Source organism: Strix uralensis, chromosome 2, assembly GCF_047716275.1.
Source record: "Strix uralensis isolate ZFMK-TIS-50842 chromosome 2, bStrUra1, whole genome shotgun sequence".
In the NCBI taxonomy this organism is placed as follows: Eukaryota; Metazoa; Chordata; class Aves; order Strigiformes; family Strigidae; genus Strix; species Strix uralensis.
This window is the reverse complement of record NC_133973.1, coordinates 130,387,587-130,404,296: the sequence shown is the minus strand read 5'-3', so window position 1 is coordinate 130,404,296 and position 16,710 is coordinate 130,387,587. Positions and strand designations below refer to the sequence as shown.

Genomic DNA, 16,710 nt, shown 5'->3' with positions numbered 1-16,710 from the left:
GGTCCCTCTGGAGGGAAACTCCAGCTGGGGGGCTCAGAGCACTCAGTGGTGTGCAGACCAGCATGGAAGAGAAGGAAGAGATGAAGGAGCCAAAGTCAAGGTCAATGCTCTGTTGACTGGAAACTCCAAGAAGTGAGAGATTGAGAATTAATTCCTGCTTTAGCCTCAGAGGGTCCAAACTTGGAGTTCCCACTTTCCGGGAAAGACCGTGGATCAGTCTGAGATGAGCACACCTATATTCCATCAGTCTATGACAGGCCTCTGTGCGAAAGGGATAAAATAACCCTGGGACCAGAGACCAAAGATTTAATTGGGAATCTCATCCCAGATGTCAACTATGGCCATTGATTTTGCTTTCTTTCATTCTTTTCAAGTGTCCAGTGTGAGACACTTGGGCCTGGAGTGAAAGAGGTGCAGAAAATCTAGCTTTCCAGTGAGCATAGGCATGTCAGAAAATGTTGGTACTCATTTGTCTTCATACACCATCTCAAAGCTCTTATACCCCAGATTTATTATTTCTCTTAAGAAACATGTGTTTGGTTTACTTGGGGTCAAGTGAGGCACAAGTACATTTTACAAAAACGGACAAACCTGGGACATCACAAATAACTATAGGATATTAATTTTTAAAAAGACATCCTCACAGATGTCCATTCTGGCATTGCTAAAACTGTTGCACTTTGGCCTTTCTGAGCCAGAGTCATAAGGCAAAAATCTGCAAACAGATGGAGTCCTGTTGTCTGGTTATCATGCGCAGTGCAGTGTGCAATCTGACAAAACACTGAAATTAATCATTCCCAAACCACCCACCAGGGATTCTCCATTTTCTGGAATACAGTCACCTCTATGCAGACATGAGTATCTGCCTGTTTTCTCACATCTACCAGAGGAAGAATAAATCCGGGACTTCCTGTATAAAATCTTTCAACTCACCTTGCCACGCTGAAAGTTGAAGCTCACCCTTCAGCTCCAACTGGCAACACTCTGAGTCTTCTCACCAGGGAACCATGAGGCTATTTAGTGTTTCTTTCAGTTCCCCGTAAAAGCAAAAGTTTCTTGAGCATCAGCAGGAATGAAACCTGCCCACTTGCCTGCAGTGCTGGTCTAGCCATCATCTCATCTTGGATGTCTCTGGCTTTGCCTGCACATTTAGGGAAGTGGCCTCAGCTAAGCATTAATCTGAACTCTTTCTCCCCCCGTCAGACTTACAAAAAACTGTCTTACCTCATTGTCTGTGCCAACATCCAGCAGGACAGGGAGACACTGTTGTGGGTGAACTCCACCACAAGCTGTGTACAAAGCAAGCTTCCCGACCGGGATACCCATGCCGTAACTTCCTAGATCTCCTAAACCAAGAATCCTCTCTCCATCTGTCACCACGATAGCCTAGGAGGATCAAAACAGACTGTTGTATGGTGTTGCCAAGGCTCTAGAAGCAAAACCAGCTCCATTGTCCACACCGGTGCCATTATGCAGTTGCATTGTGCGATGGATATTTGCTCCTTCTACATGACACCATGCTAATTAGCTGTTAGTGGTAGAGGGCTGTTCATTTTGGGGGATAGAGGTAATGTGGTTGATAGGTAGCTGCTTACAGTGTGGGAGAGCAGCAGTAGCAGAGCCCAACCAGCATTTTTGTGCATCCTCAGCTGTATAACAAGAATCATCATGAAAGAGATCTAGCCTTGATTTTTTCCTCTGTTCTGGAAAAAGAGATCTGTACAAAAGTGTTTGTGCTTATGAACTGTATATGTGGAAGTAACAAGCTCATGTCTTCACACTGTTGTAGAGTAGCTGTGGAGTAGCCAACATCAGATAACCAAAACAAAACTCATTGTAACTGGGTCCCATTGTCTCTGGTGCCTCTGACTGTAAGGCAGGCAGACAGAAGCCATCAGCACAGGCAGCAGCATGGACTGTGGAGAGGCTCCCACTCTGTGTATTTAATATTAGATGTTTTTTCCCACCCAGTTGGGAGTTAAAAAATTGCCTTTTAACTCTCTGTGCAACTGGCCTTCTGCATTTCAGCAATACTGTAATGTGCTACCTCACCAAAATCTCTGATCCATAATTTTAGGTTTTTCTTATTATTGTATCATTTCTTTGTGACAAGAAGGGAAATAAAAGCCTGCTTAATGTTGTTCAAATTAGAAGCCTAAAGTTGAGCTGTTCAACCCACACCATGCATCACTGAGATCTTAGAAGGCAAATGACAAAGCAGATCTGACTAAAATTCACAATTTTTAGGTTAACTACTGTGTATCGGTTTTGTCCCCAGGGTCAGGCACTTTTTGGGGCAGTTCTGAAATCTAGTAAGAACAGGAATATACTGGAGTCCAGTCCCACTGAGGGAGAAAATCTGTAAATACAATAATAAACTTCAACTTTCAGCACTGTCCCAGCACTTCAGAGAACAGAGAGCTCACATCAAATGGTTTATCAGACAATTAAGTGCACAGTTTAGCTTGGATTTCAGAGAAGACTGCATAGAAGTTCTTTATCTGATGATCTGCAAAGTTAAGGCTAAACTTAGGACAGAGGACATACACATGTGTGTGCTTTAGTGAGAAATAAGAGAATGGGAGATTAGAAACATCTCAATAGATGGAATTCCTGGGGGAGGGTGGAGAATAATAAAGATGTATTGGTTTATTGTTGTGATGGAGAAGCATTTTGTTGTTTAGGAATGAAATAAACCTCTTGCTGTACTTTACTATTTCAGGAAGATTTGTACTCATCTGTTTCAGTGTCCTTTCTTATTCAACATAAACTATATACACATCCCAAGGCTATTTTTTCCCTCAACCTAAACCCCTGTTTGCAACAGCAGAGCAGAATTACATTACATTGCATAGGTCAGGAATAAGCCTGAGGAGAAACTACAGACACAGAGGACATGTGCACCTGTTCTGCTTTTTACAATTATTTTGCCCTCTAGCAAAAGAAAAACCTCTGCTAGTTTGAGGCATGATACATTCCAGGGTTGTAATGCACATACTAATAGTGACAACCAAAATGTAATATGGATTATTTTGAAATGGTCCTCCTGTATGTAGAATATTTGTTGTTGTGCTGTGCCACTGTCTTGTCACTGAGAGTTAGAATTCCTAGAAGAGATCCTTCAATGAAAGATCTATTAAAACTAAAAGGTCTATACACCTATCCTTAGGCTAGAGGTCGGATAAACCCCGACATGGGAAATTCAGCCATGGCAGTGATACACTTATCCACCTCCATCTTTGAACATTTTCCTATTTGTTTTTCCTTCTGAGTCAATGAGAAGTGTTAGCAATGGGAAAGTCCCTTTTTGGGTGGGCTCCATCTGTTTCTGGGTGTGCGCTCGCTTCTTTACTACACCCAGAGGATGCAGTTGGGACTGGAAGGCAGTAATGGGAATAGGGAAAGCAGCAAGCACATGCACTGCTACAGGTTTATCCTGAAGCTGATGAAAAGTATATGAGAAGAAGTTAAAATCCTAACTATGCAGAGAGTATTATTTTTTTTTAATAATTAAGTTATAATGAATCAAAGTATTTCTCTGGAGCACAGATCCCCTTTCATCCAAACAAATAAGCATTCTCAGGCAAGCCTAAAAACTTCTCGATATCCATCAGAGAGAGAAAATTTCTTCAGCCTCAGATGTGCTGCACTCTATAGATGCAAAAGCTCCTCAAGGTAACGCTGAAAAATACAGGAGAACAGAAAATACAGCATGGGAGACATTCACTGTTGTCTGTATCAGAGAGAGGAAACCAGGTTCACATTTGTTTGTGGCTCTTCAGATTTGAAAAACATCAGAAAAAAAGGCACAAAGTTTCAGTGGGTACCTGATATACAAGCACATTAATGTTTTTAATCGCTCATGTTCATGTGATCAGACTCAACAAACAGGACATTAATCTCTGCTTGAGCAGGACAGACCTTTCTAACTGAACCACTGGTTTAACAATTAGGAACCTGTTTTCAGCTTCCAGCTGTGCTACAAATTTTGATGACTCTAGTCAAGTCTTTGGCTAAAGGTTAGGTGTGCAGTTTAAGCCAATCCTCTAACTGGTTTCTAAACTTCTTTGACAGCTGATGGGGAGAGACAGAAACCTCCAGAGTGCATCTCCTCCCTCCAGCAGCTGTTTTGGGAAGGGATAAAAGGGGTATTTCTCTTTGAAGATGCTCATCTTCCTCTTCATTGATCACTGCAAAAGTACTCACAAGCTGAGATTGGGGACTGAGTCTTCAGGCAGCTGATGTTAACTGAGACAACTCAGGACCACAGGCTGTATCCAGTGAGCCTCTGCAGATAGCTAGCCCAGTTTTGCAATTCATAAGTAGGAGATATCTGGCCCAGCAGAGTGATCCAGAGCACCACGCTGATCTCCAAGCTGCTGAGGCAATGCAGAGAGGCAAGTGCTGCTGTTGGCATTCCCACTTCTCTGTTTGCACAAGATCAACATTTCCAGGATGAATTGATACTCTGCCTTGAGTGCACCAACAGAAAATGCTACACAGAAGGATGAGTCTGAACAGGCCTGTATAGCAGTAATCCTAACGGGGATTCAAGATGCTGAGTGCACTTCTTGGGGTGAGCATCCTATGGAAGGATGGAGGGAAGTAGGGTAGGAAGGCCAGTCCAGTAGCTTGAAGGGCAGCACACTCGTCTAGGAATAGGAGATATGGTTTCTACATTACTCTCACTTTGAGGTGGTTTGAACCCATAGCTGTCATTCCCCAGGATGACACTATACCACAACACTACCCTGTATGATTCTCTGCATTCCTCCTACTCTAGTTGGGCCATCATACAGAAAAGAGTACAAGATTAAGGAACCAGAGAGAAAATTAGCAAGGGGAGACACTGATGAGGACTATCAACATTTTATCCAATGTTTCTTCATGGCAGGATTCATTAGCAACCCTGGAAGAGACACAAAAACCCCACACTCCCACATGAGTATGTTCAGAAATGGATTCTTTCATTTGTTCTGCTTCTGGCACTCTGATTCTCTCAGAGCAGCCCAGCTTCAACAGGAGGGGTGGAGGTCGGGCACATCAGAGCTTGGCTGAGGCTTTGCTAAGCTAAGCAGAGTACCTTCCAGCCCTTCCAGGCAGAGGATCCAGTCCTACGATGCAAATTTCCCATTTCCACAGTAAATGCTGTTGCCATGAAGCTCTAAGGAGCTACAAAGCAAAAGGTGGGGCAGCATCTCGAGGTATTTCTTCACTGTCTTTAATGGGACTTACTCTTGTTGGTGCTCAGTACGGTCCAAGCCTTTTAAAAAAAATGGGTTCCTCCAGGGACTTAGGTGGAGTCCAGGTGCTTCACTACTTATCTCAAAATCTCAAGTGTTCCAGTGCCTACCAGTTCAGGCATGAAGTCTTGTACAAACACACAGGGAACCCTGTGGTCCAAACCAGCGATACTGATGAAATTAGCTGTCTTTGTAGTCTGGCAAACCTGGAAAGTAGATAGTCTGAATCTCTTCCATGGATGACTGCCCTTCCTATGGTCTGTTTTGGGTGCCAGAGGGGGCTGTTTCAACAACAATCTCTAATCTTTCTGTGCCAGTTTCTCCATCTGCAAAAACATATCTATTAGCCATAATGAGTTCTGCTCACAGTCCTGAGTCAGAAACAAATGGAAATATTGAGACCTTTGGACAGAGCAAGGACAAAATATCTAGTTTGCATCTGTTCCCCACGGTTCCAAAGACAAGGGTAGAGAAATATGATTACATTTTCTGGAAACACATCAAATTCTTTTTTTTTCCCTTAAAAATGGAAAATGCTTGCAAGATTTTCTCAGCTGCCAAACCTTTGTTCCTGTAAGAAACAGCTAACTGATAGGGGACTGAACCTCTGTCAATAGCCAGGGAAATTCCCAGGCACATGTACTTGCAGACTAATGGAAGGAGGTGACTGGCAAGACCTGTCTTAAGTAAGTGTTGACTTTATTTCATGCCAGGGACTTGCCCAGCCCTGAGCTCTAGTGAAAAACACTTCACAAGATCACTTTTTGGGTGGAGCGTCAGTAATATTTTCAGCTGCTGGATATCAAACATTATGTGCAGTTGCCAGTGTTCTGGATGCTGCACGGCTCATTAGATTTGGGAAGGAGTCCTACGAGCAAGTCGGTCACGGAGATATCTTAAAGAGATATCTTAAAGGTACATCTAGCAAGTTGTGAGTTAGCTACAGAATTCTTCAACATACAAAACTTACTTCTTTGCTGGGGCCTCTATTTTGTACAAATTTATTATCATGCATGCTCTTTTTTATTGCGCAAGGTCCTGCTACCTTTGATAAAGATGTTTTTGACCACATACACATATTACAGAGTCTCTGAAGTCCAACTACTAGCCAAACTCTCTGAGGAAGGGAATATTTCCTAGCTTGTCCTTTTAAATAGGCAATTCTGTAAATAATGCCAAGCAGTTCCGTTCAATAACCCATTTTCCACCCAATTCCCTGCAATTTCCCAGTCCACAGACGACATGACACATACCTTAATATCTTCTTCAGGCCAAGAGTTTAGCATTGTTGCAATATGGCCTTTGTCATGGATGGTGATAAACAACCCCCTAAGAATAGAAAAAAAAAAGAAGAAAAATAAGCCTTGTCATAAAATTAAGAACTCCAAGATAAAATAAAACAGGTGAAACTTGAAAATGCAGGGAAATGAGCTACTGAGCACAAAACCAGGCTATTCACTGGCATGGAAACAAGACCTCAAGGGATTGCTAATAACAAGTTTAGTTCTCATTTCAAAACCCCAAAGGCTCAAGATTTTTAATGGCAACTTCAGTCAATAGCCACTGGTGATACACATTTCACCTTTGTGAAATATCTCTGTTTCAGAGAGCAAACTCTGCTTTAGTGCAGAAGAGCTTTCTAGTTAAAATAATTCTGATAAATGCAGGGGAGGCTGATGGTTTTACCGTATATCTTATTGCAGATGCTTTCCAGGGGAGCTTATTGCTGGCAGTTCAAACAGTGAAAGCATAATCCTTCTCACTCAACTACCAATGTCAATGATGTGGATGGCTATTGCAGAGCCAGACATTTTGGATCCCCTCTCTAGTCAACAGAGCTCCAACTGGATTTGATTAGATCAATATTTGCCATGGCATTTGCTTTGACCAAGCCAAACCTGCCCTTGCAACACTGTTTTTTCCCCTGAATATCTGACCCCAGTTTTTGACTTGCATTCACCAAATGAAAACCACCAAAAATTATGAGAAGTGAAACAGAAAATTAAACGTTTGGATAAAACCTCAGTGTGAAGTATTTCCATGGACAATAGCATACCTGATTGTACTAAGGCTAATCACTTCTCAACACAAAGGTCTTCAAGGTTTAAATGAAAATGACTTCTTTAATAAAATTAGGAACTGGAAGACAGCATTCTTGAAACATGTTTGAGACTTGTAGCTTATTTTTTTCCTTTCAGCTGTTGTTATCAAAAATAGTATCCTTAGCAAGGATTCTTCCCATATCCAGGACAGTAGTATTCCCACTGACTGATCTCTGCTCAGATATTTTGGGATTTTTTGAAGCTCCTTTTAGGCAGCATTAAGCCCAAAGCAACAACCTCCTCCATATCTGTGACAGGGGAAATTGCTTACGTTGCTCACAGTGCTCTCTAATCAGCACAAATCAAGGGCTCTAACTCGATGACTCCTCTTAGTAGGTGGAGGCACGCATTTTCCTTGCCTTGTTATCTGCTCACAAAAGCAGGAGCTGTAATGGTGATTAATATCAGCCGCTACAACAGAGAAATGCATTTTTGCTGCTTACATCTCTCTACTATTGCTCAGCCCCAGTAAGTTCAGATCAGCTCATGCTTTGGAGGTCTAATGTGAAATACTAGCTAGAAGAAAGTCTCATTTTTAGAGGAGATTGAAAACAATTTCCACTGAGTGATAAATAATCAAACATAATTGGGCTACTCTCTACAGCAAGGATTTCTCTCACAAGACTCTTCTAGGGGGCAGATATCTTCCCACAGTTAACTGTGGGAATCCTAATGAAAAAGCCCTTTACTTTGAAAAGAAGAAATATAAAAATGCTTACTTCAACACTGATCAAGTTGCAATCACACAGAAAGATCAGAAATACAAAAAAATAAAAAAAAAGGAAAGTAGTGGTTCATTTATTCAGCGTAATTCTTTAAAACTGTGCCCAGTAACCAACAAACTAATCACATACACACGGGCTATCTCAAAGGCAGTATTCACAGATGTTAATCTTCATAAAAAGGGGTACTGTACTGCTTCCATCTACATTTACAAAATAAGTTATTAACCAGAAATTAAAAGCATAAATTAGTAACATCATTTCAGATACTTCAAGTTATGACTTGCTTTTAAAAAGAATGCTATTGTTTTAACGTAACATTTTCCATACATAATAAGGACATCTATTGCTTAAGTGTCTAGCTGCATGTCTCATACATTCACGTCTCTTCAGCGTTGAAGGGAGTTCACCAGCTATTTAACCTTTGAAAGACATTCAGTGCTCGCCGGACAAGCTGAAACCCAACTGTCTACCCACCACTGGCCCTGTGGCTTGATGAATTGCTAGTTGTTTCACACAAAGTGGAGAGGGCAGATACCCACTGCCTCTGAAGAGCTCCTGACTCTGACCGTTGTCTCGGGAGGGCAGTAGGCTGGTTTCCAATCTCTGCTCTGGATCTGGCAGTAGGGAGAGTTCAGCCTGGGTCTTCCAAAATCTGATGACTGCTCTCATTATGTTACTTGGGAGAAGGGCTCTCACGGCTATCACCATGGCATGTTTTGCCTGAGGAAGGACTGGTTTGGCTTAGATAGCCAGGTTGGTGGCTGAGAACCAAGCACAGAGAGGCACCCCTCTCAGAATTTGTGTTTCCTTCTGTAATATTATGTTTATTTGATGTTAAGCAGGCCCTCCCATCGAGTATGCTGACTTCTGTGGATCCTTTCCAGAAAATAAAATGGCTATGACACACGTTCATTCTCCCTTCAGGCCATGCCATTGACTAGATCCTTAGTCCTAGCTGCTTATTTCTGCTGTCACATGCACGCAGCAATTCAGGTGCAAAATTGCTCCTTACTTTACTCCAGGCAAAATCAGATGGCTTAATTTAGATTAACAGTTAACACATTAGTGACACTACCAGCTTTAGAAGGGAAACATTCAGGAGCAGAAATGGTGATCCACATGGGGAAAGTGACCTCTCGCTGATACAGCCACATCAGGAATTGGGCACATATCTAAGCAAGCCTCCTATTTCCCTCATGCTGAATCTGAGAGCCAAGGGTCCAGTTTCAGCAAAACACAAAAGTTTTTCATGCCCTTAGGCACTCAGCTGGAGCACGTTCCTGAACTTGGTCCAGTAACTGTGGGCTCCATCAGGTGTTCAGTCATTCAGAAGCGGGTCCTGGTAGTGGTGAGCTGGAAGGTCCTTTGTAGGCCAAGTATGAAATGATCAACTGTGACAGGCAGTTCAGCAAATTCAGTGTTTTTAAGAAGATGCAAAGGGAAACACACACACATCAGACTTTAGAGTCAGGGGTCACAGGTAAGTCCTCATTTTGTATGATCCCCAGGAGACTCGTGCTCTCCCCCCTCACAACAACAGTCACCCACAGAGATGAGCTGGCCAACTTGTTGAAATAAGATGCCCAAAATTGACAGAGGGTTAATATTTTCTAAAATCCCTTCTGCAAAGCAGGCAGAAGGAACAGGCAAGTCTGCAAACTGAACTCAGGAAAAGGTGTGCTGATGACTGAACAGGGAATAGTAGCAGCCAGGTTTCTCTCAAGGGTACACAGATTATAGGAGAGGTAACAGAAACAAAAGTTTATTTGTGCCTTTGAAAACAGCAAGGTAGAGCTCTGAATACTGAGAGGGGCAGGTTGGTCTATGTGGACCAGTAGTAAATAAGAAACATCCAAGCGGCAATAAACCAAATTAACTTGGATTTTTTCTGAGGAAAAGATGCAAACTAAGCAACAGATTCTGCCTTTATCATCATGACTTCTCCATTGCTCTTGGGATTACAGTTGATAAATTGCTTCAGAGAAACAAAAAGACAATGAGACAGTTTTCCTTTAATCTCCTTGGGACTCAATAAAAATGATTCAATTAAAATGCTAAAAAGATAAGTTATTTTATGAAGTCACAAAACATGGGCACTGCGTGGAGCAAACACACAATCCAGTCTTCCAGACCAGAAAACTCACCTGTGCCCAGGAGCCTGCAATACTACATGGGCTTAGTCACTGTAGATCTTTACCCTCCATAGAGAAGCAGCCATGCACACAGTTAGCTGGAAGCCAAACACACATGCACAGGGGCAAAAATACCAGAAATAAAGCTTAGTAAAAATTAACTACCCCAGCAATGTCAAGCCAGAACATACACACTATTTCTGGCTAAATAGTAACCCTCAGAGAGCTGTTACTTTTGTGGGGGTAATTAAGAGTGGGGAGTGCTCCCACCTGCGTCATTAGGGTTTAAAGCTGAAGTCTCCTATTCAGCCCATTAACATCATAGGTTTCACTACAGTTGCCTTTAGTTAAGGTGAAAGTCAGACTAGATTTTATCATGCCACTGAGTACATCTGTAAGGTTCCAGGAAACTTCGAGGAGAGTTACAGCTTCTTAATTTGTCACCGAGGCAGTATTTCTGTCTGGATTTCAGCAAGTCAAGTCAAGCTGCCCAAACTGGTCTGCAGGATCTAGCAGAATGCAGATCATCATTGCAGAATCCATCAAAGGGTTTGGGTATGTTCACCCACACCATACAAGATCTTTTCTCATCCCTAAGCCAGGGACATTATGTTTTCCTTTCTGGTTTTGTCCTGTCTGAGTTCATGGAAGTACTCCAGGAATTATGCAGCTACATAGCATACCGTGTGAACTAGGGGAAGAATCCTGCTGTGGTGCTCAGTACTAGTTAGATCTCAGCCATCCTAAAGGCATTTTGAAAGACCCACAATGAAGACAATGCCTGAACTGCAAGGCTCATTTTAGAAAGAGTTCAGGGACAAGGGAGACAGAGCACAGAGGAAGCAGTGCCAGACACTGGTGATGGCTTTTTAGAATAACATTAATTTCTTTTAAACGTTTGGGAAGAAATAAATTTTAACATGTCTCAGGTATTAGGTAAGAAAAATATTTTTTAATGCTTTCATTCAATGAGCAGTTACTTCTTCAAAAAGGCAAAGTAGTGTTCTTCTTCTGATCTTCATGGTTCGCAATGCTGCCTTGTGGGCTATTTCCACTTAGAAGAAACACTGTACAGTGGAGCCAGCAGTGCTATCTCTAAAGCACTATTGTTTATTTACAGAGAATGTGCAATGCTTCATTTCCCAAAACACAGAGGGGAGTGAAAAAGATTATGCAACTTCTTTCCTCACAGCTCCAAATCTCTCCTCACTTCCCTTCTACCCAAGTCTCCCTCCCTCTCCCTAATAGCTTTTCTTTGGCAATTACCAGTGCTTTTGTGGCTGTGTTTGCAACCCTCATGGTGTTGTCTTGCCCCACTTTTCTAGCCTGCTGATGCCTCTGACATGCGATCAAACAGAAATCCAACACAATCAAATGCAATCAATGCCTTTGCTTTATCAAGCTCCATGTAAGACATCTTTGGCTAGTGCTGTGCTTCTCTTACAGTCTGGTCCTGTGATGTGGTTTTGGGTAGTACCCCTATGATTTCAGTTACCTGTTTACATCCACAAAATTAAAGGCCTCTTTACACTTACCAGGTATGAATAACAGCCAGCAATTATATCCACCAACTTTACCACACTGGTCAAAAGCCACAGAAGGGCAGTGGATCACTGATTTGTATATGAGCATGAATCAAAAGGACACCACTCTTTGCTTCATGGGAATTTCCCTTACTAGCTGAGAAAGGACCATGTTTGTTATTTATGTCCCTGTGGAGGAAAAGAGACACCACTAGAAGGATCTCAAAAGCTCCTCAGTTGACAGGAGTTGAAAAACATCCCCCTCCCCCCAACTACTGCAGCTTCATCCTTTTCCTCCCTCACTCCTCCAAAAGGACTACTCTCTGAAGAAGAAGAAGTGAAGACACTTAAGGAGGAATGTATTCCCACAGGATTATCCAATATTTACAGATACTGCAATGGTTAGGCTTGCTCAGGATTTGGTCTATAGCATGAAGAACACAAAAATCTCAACTGCAAGTTCCACGTGCTTTCTGCACAGTAATCAGCCCAATCTTGTTTATTGGACCTCAGAAAAGAAACATCAGAGCTACCTTCTTTAATGGGCTACCAGTCTTTGCCTTACATATTTACTTGTTCCTGAGAAGACAGACGATGAGGGGAAGCAGGTTGAAATAGCAGCTAAGGTCCCCAATTCTCCAGATATTTACACACTGCTTGTCATCCAAGACACAAGAAAGGGTGCTTCCAAGGAGTCTGGCTCCTCGTCTGTGTGCTGCTGTACCAGCATGCAATGAATTGCAAGACTAAACCATGAATATGGCAACAAAACTCAGGCTGTTGTTTCATTTTCTTTCCACGTATTAACTTCTAGTCTGGGTGCTAGGAGGGGAACTTGCTCCACAAGCAAGGAGAGGATAAAGACTATTATCGGGTGAGTTAGCATTAAGAAAATGAACATACTCACAATACTTATATCAGACAGGCAGGCATCATGATTCAATGTTTTCATCCAGCTAGGAAAGGCTCATTCTCAGAACAAAAATGCTCAGGACAAAGGTTAAGCATCTCCACTCACAACCTGAGGGCAATGAAATCCTGCCCACGTATAAGTCCTTGAGTGTTTTAACTTAGTAGGGCCTGGACTTCCCACACAATGGGTAGGAAGTCCATGGGAAGCCATTGCTTAAAAAAGCAACAAACAAAACAGATGAATCAGATCTTTGCCAACATCTGAGTCTGCATGAAGCTGCTGTTGAACAGCGATGAAAAGGTTGTGAGACAGCGGTCAGGAACCTACACTGAGGTATGAGGTTGCACAGGAAAGGGCTCTGACAGGCACGGTACCAGGTGACGTTCTGCAGCGATCACAGCCATTGCCCTACATAAAGGCATGATGCTCTTGGAAAGCTTTGAGCAAGATCGTCTCAGAGTAAGGTTGAAGTTCACCTGGCAAAATGATCTTCACACTGAGGAAAGAAAAAGACAAGTTGGCTTCTCACTGTGGAAGGATTCTGACTGCTGCTGCAAGCCATTCTGTGTTCTTTGGAGTTTGGTTGAATTACGCCCCAAGCCCAGATGACTCGTAGGTATTTTGGCTGTCCACGGCTGCAATGGGGACACATGCAAGGGAGGGATCAGCTGATGGCCTTGGCTTTTGTTGCATGCTAACCACAGAAAATTGTCACTATTGTGCCAGAAGAACAGGCTGAAGGACCTGCTCTAGACAAGGCCAGTTTGTGCTAGAGATGCAGTAAAATGTGGTTACAGTAAACCCCTGCATTTGGTTTTATTTATTTACACTCTCAATACTCATACACAAATTTGACAGGTTGAGCAATATGAGACTCTAGAGACATTTCCACCAGCTGCACCCCTATTGTTGATTTTCTTGGTTCAGGTCTCTGCCAGAACAGGATAAGAGGCTTCAGAATAACAAAATAAACTTTGAAATTGCTTGGCTCTTTTAGGGATCTTGAGATTATAAATGCCTGCGGGCTACAGGCTTTGGAGAGAAAGTATGTGCTAGCATGCACTGATCTGTCTAAATACAGTACAATTAATCATCAAATTGGACAAAATCTCTGTGGTGATTCATCAGCTATTTCTGCAGATTTGTTTATAATAAAAGCCAAGAACTTTTTGTTGTTTTAGATAATTTTCTTTGTAAATTCTAGGATGCTGAACAGTACTCTGAGGTACGGATGAAAAAATAATAGAAACCAAACACAATCAACTATCAATGAAATCTATACAGAGATTTATAGGGCAACATCCTTTGAGTACACTAAGAGATTTAATTTCAAATAATGTGCAAGGTGAATGCACTGATATTATAAATGTCCTTAAAGTTGTCATTATATATTTTAGACAGGAAAACCAAAATTCCTTGTGGGAGCCAGAAGATGCAGGCTCCAAGGTACATAATGAAAGATTCACTATCCGCACCAACCGCCCAAACCCACGCAGGGAAACCTCCATGATCCTAAGGGACGGCAAGCAGCGAAGCTAGAGCAAGCTCAGAAAGATCAGGAACAGAGAGATTTGAATGAGCACATATGAGTGAGTGTTCCCAAACGCAGAGAGCAGTGCACACAGGCTTCAGTGCAGGCTGCAGCCTTCCCAGTTCTCTGGCATAGTCCAACCCCTGCCACAGCGGGAAGGTCCAGATCAGAGCCCAAAGCAAAGCTTTTGGATCCATCTCCTAGTCTGTCAAGTTATTAACAACCAGAACTATTTTTAGCAGGTTTCTTCCCCCCCCCCCCCCCCACCCCCCCCAGGAAAACGGAGCTTATACAATCACTCTCTGTCCTTTCTTACCTGCTAGCTCATTTCAAGCAAATTTATCAGAAAGGCAAAGGTTTCAAAGATGTTTGTTCCTACAACATTTTATGGAAATCACTGTTGAGCTAAAGGGAAAAGATAATGGAGTTCATGTCTCCACCACTCTGGGGAGGGAAACACAGACCTTTTTCTGACAATTATTCTGACAGTTGGCCAAAAAGATAGCTTGCAGCCAGACACACGTGTTGCTTCACATCTAGTTCCTACTGAGCCCTTACTAGCCCAGCCCTTAGAGCCTTCCAAGGCTGCAGGACCAAGCAGAAGGCAGAGAAAAGGAGGAAAAAGCTGACTGTAGAGGAAACCAAATGAAAAAAGGCAATGGTTATGGGGCAGGATCAAAAACGCACAGATAGGAAACCAGAGTGGACAGGACATGGAGCACTCAAAGTTGTGCCTGCTCTCCCTAAAGAAGAGGTGAGGGAAGGGGAGAAACACAAGCTGGTGTGGGTAGCTGTGGTGGAGCACAGGTGGATATGGAGAAGGGATGAAAGGGATGTGGAAGGGAACAAGAGGTATCACAAATGTGAAGTGTTAGGGGACAGTGGACAGAAACCAGGAGGAAACCTGGATTCATTGGTTCTGCTAGTCAGGAAACAGCCTAAAGAATAAATAGTCCTTTCTTCCTCTCCATGGGGGAGTCAATGGAGAAAGATCAGCTCAGTAACTGTTACTGGTCATTATGCAGCAATGTGAAAATGCAGAGGGTTGGCATCAGGTCCCCAGTGAATCTCTGTTATCTACAGTCTAGGATTAAGGGAGCAGGCAAACAGGTCCATGTTGCTCTTGGCTTGTCATGAGCTGCTTGTCCCTACTGGATTCTCAGGACGGGATTCTCTGGTTTAACCAGAGAACTGTCATGTCATAGCACAATTCAGTGGTTAAATCCTGCCTGTATTTGAAAACTTCAGAAACCAATTTTTTCCAGTGTCCTTTTCAGCTGTGGTGTTTCAACAGAGGACCTCTGAGAAGGATTGAGCCCCTGGAGCCAAGGGCTGGGTAAGAGCCAAGCAGGTCTGCAGCACAGGGTCTGACTCTTGCTTACCATCAGCACCCAGAGCTCCCTTCTTGCTGATGTGCAGGAGGGAGAGGGAGAAAACAGGCTGTTCATAACTACTCTGTCACCCATGTGTAAATTTACAGATGCACATGGGTAAAGACCAGTCTTTGAGGTGAGACATAAAACCCCACCACCCAGGGATTCCACCAACCAGCAAGTGTGGGCGTTTCCCAAATTCAGTATCCTTTGCTTCATTTAAGATCATCATCATCATCATCATCAAGCCCTCTGTTCAAAAACAACTTTAAGTGTAGGAAAATCCCACCCAGTCCTGATTTTTCTCTGCCTTTTTGGAGGCTCAGTCCTAAACCTGCCTGTACGTTGGATCCTGGCAGTATCTCAGTAACTGGAAGATTACGGGGTTGCAAACAGAAACATGTTGAGATGGGCAATCAGTGCTGTTGCTCAAGGATGTTGACCAAGAGCCCTTATCTGTTTTCACTGCTAAGCACATAATGTATTCTGTTTTACTTGGTAGTACAGAGGTTAAGGGGGGGATCAAAAATCCCTGGGAAGTTAAATGAAGTCCTACCCTGATAATATTTCCTTCCTGTACTGTGCAAATTTGTCCAAGACCCACACCTTCACTTTTAAAGTGCACTGCAGGGAGCCCCAAGAATGAACACAGAATTAGGACAAAGTTTGACAAAGAAAAGAAATATTATTTTGACAATACCAGAGCAATCAGCTTGCAGATAAATTAAATCTAACTTGGTATACTTGGTTTTAGTGAATCCACCTAATAAAAACTTTTAACTTTTGTCATAAATTGCAGCAAATACAGAAAATATCAGCAGCTTTTACAGCAGATCTTCCATAACCATATACTGAAGATGTGTGTGGCCTGCCGTGTCGAAATGTTTGAATGGTGTACCTCCACACAGAGTTCTCCAGAAACAAAACCCAAAACACAGCAAAACTCAAGGAAGGTAAGAATTACAGTATGAAAGCACAGAAACCCTCACTCTGGGCAGACCTGTTCGGGAAGTCTTTGGCAAATGCAAAGCAGCACTTTATGCGGTCTATTGATTTATCTTCTCTTTCAGAAATGGATGCCCTGTTATTAGAGGATAAGGGTGCTAGCTTGCTAGCTCCGACACAGCCACTACACAGCAACATGAGACTGCATCTCACAGTTACCTGG

The 16,710-nt window shown here is 42.7% G+C and overlaps 1 protein-coding gene across 4 annotated transcripts in view; it reads right to left on the bottom strand.

Annotated features, from left to right (window-relative positions):
* ME3 (malic enzyme 3) overlaps positions 1–16,710 on the bottom strand; it is a 129,137-nt gene that overhangs the window by 35,305 nt on the left and 77,122 nt on the right. For all 4 annotated transcript variants that reach the window (XM_074860310.1, XM_074860312.1, XM_074860313.1 and 1 more), the window contains exons 4-5: positions 6,497–6,572; positions 1,225–1,386 (exon numbers count right to left, since the gene is read on the bottom strand). In XM_074860310.1, coding sequence (XP_074716411.1) covers positions 1,225–1,386; positions 6,497–6,572 — 238 coding nt within the window. The remainder of the gene's footprint in view (positions 1–1,224; positions 1,387–6,496; positions 6,573–16,710) is intronic.